Below are 7,885 nucleotides of genomic sequence, written 5' to 3'. Positions count from 1 at the left end.
TCCCTCCATCTTATATACCATGGTTGAAGCACATTAATGTTGTTCCATACTAAATTGTTACTACAAGATGCAAACAACAAGATAATGTTATCACAGAACTATTGTGTGGCGTTCACACTACATATTTAGTAATAATCTCAATTCGTTTATTAACTATCTGCCCTGGATTGTTTCAAACTTTTTGTAATTTTTTTTAATAATCAAACAGGTAAAGTATTATAAACTTGTGATAATTAACCTTATAATTTTTCTCAACACTCGTATTTTTTTGAAATATTTAATATCCTTATAAACAGGTCAAAATGACAGACAATTCACGAAAACCAAGTCTTTTTGCATTAAAAATGCAAAAACGACAAAGAAATCAACAAAATAGCATGTCTATTGAGTCCGAATTCAACGAAAGCCCTTTTGGAACTGCTAGTGTTTTACTGAGTGGCCCTGAAGCCACTGATATACATAAGGAAAACATACAAAAACTCTCTAGTATGAGTGTTGAGGAAGTTTTAAAAGCAAAACATGAACTAATGAATAGCATAGATGGCAAAGTAATAGAATTTTTTAAATCAAGACGTAATAATAATTTTAATCATGGGAAGTATGATATAAAATCAGCAGATACTGATAAAGTTCAGCTACAAGATAAAAACATAGAAAATAAAATGAAAAATTTACCTCATATAAAAAATCTTGTTAACAATGGTCTAAATATGGATGTAATTGAAGAAGATAAACTTGGATGGACTGGTGATGTAAACATTGAAAATCAGAACCAAGAAATCTATTCTGCTCGTTTCGGGCTTGATGGAAAACTATTACCTTATGCAGTTAAAAATAAAACTACAGTTGATGGTTTACATCATCACGGCGAAGAACAACATCGTCCTGGTTATACTCTAGATGAGCTATATTCATTTCTTCGTAAAAATCATGCTCCTCAAAGAATACTATCCTTAGACATATTAGCTAAACTAATCAACAATGCTTCTACATATGATACTGTTTTAACTAAACCTCTTCTATGTTCTATTATGGATTCTGGTGTATTTATTTTATTCAGAATGGCTTTAGATGACACCAACATTGCAATTATTACAAATGCAATACAAGCTATAGGAAGTTTATTTTCTAGACAGTCAGACCGCAAAATGTTGAATGGTTTATCAGGTTGTAATTGTGACATTGCTTTACCTGTTTACATAGTCTCAGATGCAGAAATTGATCAAAGTGAATTGGATAAATCATCAGATTATGATTTAGTTGTATTAGATCTTGTACAAGGAGCATTGAGAACTGATTTAATTATAAGATTGCAATACATTGTTTTCAATATGAATATAGGATTAAAAAGTCTTGTAGATATATCTGAAATTTTAACTGGCATTGCTTCTCGAGGAGAAAAATATGCATTTATAATTGTTGAGACTAATTTATATAAACATTTATATAGTTTAGTATTTACAAGCTTACAATCAAATGATTTATCAGAAAGCTTCATTTATCTCACACGAGTAATTAGTAGTAAATCAGTAAAATGTGCTAAAAAGATTTTGGAATTAAAAATTCTATATTCTATATTTAAGTATATACATACTCCAACAAAAACACCATTATTATTAGAATGCTTATACTTATGGCAGACTTTTTTTGAATACAAATTGGCTGATCAAACAATTACTGAAGTAGCCAATCTGGTATTAAAGTTTGTTGATCGTTCAATAGGGTTAAGTAGTGATTTAACAAAAACTGATTTGGCTCTGATGTCAGCAAGCTTAAGCTTAATTGAATCAGCCTTAAGAAATTTTGGTCAAGTATATATTGATCCTATTTATCAACTTACAGAGGTTATTTTGTCCAAATTATTGCTCAATTCAAAATTACCAAATTTTGAAGTATCAAAACTTATTGGTAATTGTTTCTCTGTTTTAAGTTCTATAAACTTAAAATTTAATGATCTCACTATGAAAGTAGTTGCATATTTAGATAAACATTTTGGAAAAATGTGTGAAATATTATGTGATAATTCATGGTTAATGAACAATTATATTAACAATAGTCCAAAATGTTATCCCAATCTTGGATATATAAATTTAACATTAAATGAAGGTGAACCTTTGTTCATTTTAATTGGAATTATGAAATTCATGTACAAAAATCCTAAGCATTTTGATGTCCCAATTCAATTTTGGACATATTTAAATAAACTAATGAAGTCATCGATAGAAGTATCACATTGGTATAGCAGATATGAAATAATATTTTTAATATACTTCCTTAAAACTTTGATGAACAATAATTTTGAACTAGAATCAACTCATAAAATTGTCATAACACTAATGTCTTTTATACCAAAATTCATGGCTGAAGATTTGTGTTATGATTTGAACTTGTTTTTTAGTAGTTCTTATATAGAACGTATTAAGTTTAAAAGCAATTTTGAAATTTTAAAATCATTCTATGAAATGTTAATACCCATTGCCAAAAGCACTTGTGCTAGTATATTAATTACTGAATTAAATCCGGTTTTACCTAAAGATTGGTTATTTATACCTATTATAAGAATTCACGAGACTGAATATTTTAAAAGTTCAAAAGAAGGTGAAACTCTTCTTAAAGAAGCATTAGCTAATATATTGTTTATGGAAACACATTATCCAGAAATTAGTGAACAAACTCCTTTAGCTGCCCGTTATTGTCGTGTTGCTTGTACGTTTATGTGTGGTCGTCGTGGTACTATTTTTCACGAGGTTAAATCAGTATTAAATCAAATTTGGCATATATATGCTTCACATAATAGAAATTTAAATTTTAAAGATCCTATACAAGGGATTGAATCATTCTATGATTTTTACAAAACACTTTGTGAACATTATGTGAGTGTATCATATTCTGACCCGGTTTTTGGAGCTTATATACTGCTACCTTTACAAAGAAAACACAGTGTTGAACTAAGGAAACTAGTATGGTCAGAAATAGATTTGCCAGAAACAATAAATATTGATGAAGAACATCTTATTAAAATACCACTAAACAATTACATAGAACCTGTTGAAACTAATGAAGAACTTCTTAAGATGTATTCTAGAGCTTGGAGTTTAAGACGGAAATTAATTATGTACAAAATTGCTATATCACATTTAAAACAACTTTAATTTTTTTTGTTAATTTTTATATATTTACTTTGTTTTATTAACCTAATTGTTTTATTTCAAAGATCATTATGGGTGACCGCTACAATATTCACAGTCAATTGGAGCACCTTCAGTCAAAATATATTGGTACAGGTCATGCGGACACTACCAAATTTGAATGGCAAGTAAACCAACACCGCGACTCATGTGCTTCATATCTTGGTCATTATGATTTATTGAATTGGTTTGCCATCGCTGAGAACGAAGCTAAAGCAAGAGTACGGTTTAATTTAATGGAAAAAATGTTACAACCTTGTGGTCCTCCACCCGAAAAGCCTGATGAATAATTATTTTAAATATGAATTATAAATATCAGAGTTAACTAAATTAGTGATTAATTTTATACTTAAAAATTATAATGATGTAAGAATTTTATAAGTATTTAATTTTTAATTTTTCTTTCTGTAATAAATATTTTAAAATAAAAAACAATAAAAAAAAAATCATATTATTAATTTTTTTTACGATAAATAACCTATGATTAGAAAAAAAATTATATAATATAAAATGCGAATTGTGTTTTATATTATGTTAGTTATCAATAATAACAATTACAAACAAAAATACAAATATTGCTTGCAATTTCTGATTAACTAAATATTTATAAAAAAAAAAAAAAAGTTCTCGAACATAATTACAACTTTAAGCAGGTTTAATAAAAATTAAAATAATCTCAACAAATTTACGTATAATCTATATATTTTTATTTGAGGTAAGGACATTTTATAAAATATATGTACATAAAAAAAACATTTTCCTTTAATCTGTGGTTTGACTTTCAAAATGACCAATTACATCTGTAATAGCTGCAGATTGAACCAATTTGTTTATTTTACAATTTTGATCAATTAGTAATTGTACATATTCTGGGAACATATTGATATCCATTGATCCATTTTGAGAAAATTCAGTGATTTGCTCCAAACTGACCATATAAGCCAACATAACTGTGCCTCTATTCTCTTCGTCCTCTGTCCAGGACAAACATAAAGTTTCTTCATCATATGTTGGATCTACTAAAATTGTATTCTTAAATATTCCCTGTAAAGTAAAAAATAAATAATAATGTTTATGATTTCAACAATAATAAAATTAATTTAATTATATGTTAAAAAATAAAATGATTAATTTTTGTAACTATTCAATTTTAAAAATACACTGAATAATAACTATGTAAATCAATATTATAATATCACATAATTAAAGAATTTTTTATTAAATTTAACTTTAGTTTTAAAAAAAGGATAATTTACATCAATTATAAATAAACTTATTAAATATAAATACAATTTTTTTCAAATTTCGTTAATTTTAAATATACAAGTACACAAAAATAGATCAACGATAAAAGCAAAATAAAATATACACACAACAATCTTATTATTAATGTGTTTTTAAGTATTTAGAATGGCAAATATCACATTCTTAAAATGTAAGTGACCAGTTAAAAAATTATTTAATATAATAAACTTACATTAAATTAATTTAATAATATCATACAAATTCAAATATTTTACTAAGTATTCCAACTATCTAAGAAGAATCTAGTATTTAAATAAATTATGAAGTTTTTTTAATTTTTGCTAAGATGTTACTTCAGTAGAATAGTTGAAAATATTAAACACATCAAAGCTTGAAACATTTAAATTGTATGAATATACATGTATCCTACATGTTATGTGAAAAGTATAGACAAGTAAAATATACCATTACCCAAACCGGAGGCGAATGCAGGGGAAACCCCCCAAGGAAATATCAGGAAAAAAAATAAATTATCTGACCTACAAATGTATTATTAACAAACAAATTTAAAAAATTATTAGTTATTTAAAAATTTTCCGTGGTTTATATATTAATGTATACAATATGATTATATAATATTTATGAATATTTTAAATTTTTTCAAAAACCCCCCCAAAACTTTTTTTTGCGTTCGCCCCTGACCCAAACCAAAATGTGGTTATCATAGAAGGTGAACAATTGATACTAAGAATTTACCATGACAGTCAAATTGTCATTAGGGAAATAGTACAATTTACTCAATTAGATTATGTGTAAAACATACCCATGAATTTGTGCTTAGCATGAATACTCAAATGATACCTTGTGTGGTATTTTGAATTTTTCTTTATGATATTATTAAACATTATGTTCTAATTCAAATATATACCTAGAGTTACACAAAATCATAGTGTGTACATGATAGCAGTGACGTCATTAATCAGATAACGAGAATTATTTTTTAAACATTCATGATTAATTAGCATGAATAATATTAAAATTAATAATTAAAAAATATTGATACTAATCATATAAATTATTCATATTGAAAATTATTGTATGAATAATTGCTCAACTGGATAAACAGCCACCGCACATTTATAGAATATATAAAAATTAACAAACCAATGAAGATGCGACAATCATATCATACATAGGAATACATCCATCCATTAATGCAAGTCCTGCAGCTGTTATAGCAGTAGACAACACTGATCCATCATTTTCTAACACTAAAACATTGACCTGAATTTCAAAATTTGCAAATTCACCCTATAAAATAATTATACTTAATTAAACTTCAATCTGGATACATTACATTATTATTAAATAATAGCATCAATTAAAATGTAATCAAATTCACGCTAAAAGTTTATTTGAAACTAAAAGAGCTATATTTTATAGAAATAGAAGTAAAGAAATTGATGCAATGGCAAATTTGACTTCACATATTTGGTCTTATTTTTGTATTATATAAATTTCATTAATATTTGGAAGAAAATAATTTTTAATAACAAATATAAAATATTTTTTTCTATTTGAAGTGAATTCAAAAATTTAAATACTTATATTTTTTTATTTTAGATCGTTGGTAAATTAAATAAATTTAAAAAACTAATTACCTCAATCTAAAAATGTAAGTAAATGATTTTGAGCTATTAAGAAATATAATTGGTCATTTAAGTTTGAGTAATATTTAAAAATAAGAAATAATTAAATACTAATTTAATTTAAAATTAAAGGATTAAACAATAATTAATTGATTTTATATTTTAAATCTATATTTTATCAAAGACTCACTCTACAAACTGCAGGTTCTATGGCTCTACGGAACTCATTGCACAATTGCCGTTCTTCAGAATCTCTGGTATAATTACGTCGTTGTCGACATGAAAAAGTAGCAAATTTAAATTCACACTGAAGTTCTCCTGTTTTTGCATACTCAACTTTATTAGGAACTTCTTTTGGGTCAAAAACAGAACACAATAGTTTTGTATGACCTTTCTCAACATAGGCTGATCCTTTGGCTTGTGTAACAATTCCAGTCTTGATACCTAAATTGACAAAAAAAGTATGGTTTAAAAAAATGCAATACTTATAATATCGAAAAAACTTTTATATTACATAAATTTCTATGAGCTGAAATATCTCTACCATCACATCGTTCATTCTTCATTAATGCTGTGGCTATTTTGGTAAGTTTTGTGTTGTTTTTGTCAATCAAGTAATGTTGGTAAGGTATGGTCCCTTCAGGCCCTTGAAATCTATATAGATTTGTAGGCATTTTTTTCAGAACAAGAAAACACTAACAATAACACTTATTAACACACTAAAACCAGTCTAAAGATATTTGAATTTCAACAGTTTGGTCCATCAATCCATTTTATGTCTATTGACCGCATGGAGAAAATATATGAATTTCTTATCACACAATTATCTTATCATTGATTTATTTACATACAGTTTATATTTTGACTTATTTGATTACTCACAAATCTAAATCCAATACTGAATTACAGAATGCGTATTTATATTTTATTACGAGTAGATGGAAAAGCACGGAATATTTCATACATTTTTTTTACACTTTTTATGATATATTTTGTCATATCAGTATTTTATTTTTATTATTTTTATTTTTTAGACGTATACATATAACTAAAGACCGGATTTATATTCTTTCAAAATACCTTAAATATGATGCTAATATTCTCTTAAAAATCTTAAAAATATGTAAAAATATTCGAAATTATTCAAAAATAATCAACAAACATCAATATATGGTTTAATATGCATGTTTAAAAAAAAATTTTTTTTACATTCTTCTAATCATGAGGTATATATGTAGTTGCGTATTATAATAGAATACTATTGTACTTCAGTAAGAGTGGGAATTTAGTAAAAATATTACAGTATAGTCTATAGCAGGGGTCGCCAACGTTTTCAAATAAGTGAGCTACATTTGACATTTAAGTCCCTAGTGATTGACATACAGGAAAATTTAGGTCTTTAATCTTTAAATCTAATATTCCCATTATCCAATTAATCTGATTATTTTACGCGATTGACCGATAGTGGTAAAATTAAAAATTACAATTTTACAACGATCGACTGATTGACGATCCCTGATCTACAGTTTTAGAATTTAAAAACAATATTCCTTTGGTATATTTTAATTAATGTTGTATTAACACTATTGTCACAATATTAAAAATAAAAAATAATCATATATATATTAAAATATAATAAAACAAAAAAAAAATTGGTTAACAAAAGGTAATCCTTAAATAATAATAATTTAATACAAGATATAAAATAATATAGGTATATATATATATATATATATATATATATATATATATATATATATATATATAAATGTATAAAAAAACAATATTTCATTGGTGCATACA

At 25.6% G+C, this 7,885-nt stretch overlaps 3 protein-coding genes across 3 annotated transcripts; 2 read left to right on the top strand and 1 right to left on the bottom strand.

The window, feature by feature from the left end:
- The first annotated feature begins 83 nt into the window (after positions 1-83).
- LOC112686946 (splicing factor 3B subunit 5) lies at positions 84-3,546 on the top strand. Its single transcript, XM_025559445.1, has 2 exons — positions 84-208; positions 3,215-3,546. Exon 2 carries the CDS (start codon positions 3,221-3,223, stop codon positions 3,476-3,478), a length of 258 nt encoding a protein of 85 aa, XP_025415230.1. The 5' UTR covers positions 84-208; positions 3,215-3,220; the 3' UTR covers positions 3,479-3,546.
- On the top strand, positions 215-3,182 carry LOC112686943 (RNA polymerase II-associated protein 1). Its single transcript, XM_025559443.1, has one exon. The coding sequence runs from the start codon at positions 303-305 to the stop codon at positions 3,150-3,152; it is 2,850 nt and encodes a 949-aa protein (XP_025415228.1). The 5' UTR covers positions 215-302; the 3' UTR covers positions 3,153-3,182.
- Positions 3,547-3,878: 332 nt separating the features above from the next.
- Positions 3,879-6,925, bottom strand: LOC112686945 (exosome complex component MTR3). The gene is made up of 4 exons (XM_025559444.1): positions 6,597-6,925; positions 6,273-6,526; positions 5,598-5,744; positions 3,879-4,232 (listed from the first exon to the last, which is right to left on the bottom strand). The coding sequence occupies exons 1-4, from the start codon at positions 6,754-6,756 to the stop codon at positions 3,951-3,953; spliced, it is 843 nt and encodes a 280-aa protein (XP_025415229.1). The 5' UTR covers positions 6,757-6,925; the 3' UTR covers positions 3,879-3,950.
- Positions 6,926-7,885: the final 960 nt, after the last annotated feature.

Source organism: Sipha flava, unplaced genomic scaffold, assembly GCF_003268045.1.
Source record: "Sipha flava isolate LNK unplaced genomic scaffold, YSA_version1 32_pilon_pilon, whole genome shotgun sequence".
NCBI classification, from domain to species: Eukaryota; Metazoa; Arthropoda; class Insecta; order Hemiptera; family Aphididae; genus Sipha; species Sipha flava.
The sequence above is the reverse complement of the archived record's forward strand: the minus strand, read 5'-3'. Positions and strand labels throughout refer to the sequence as shown.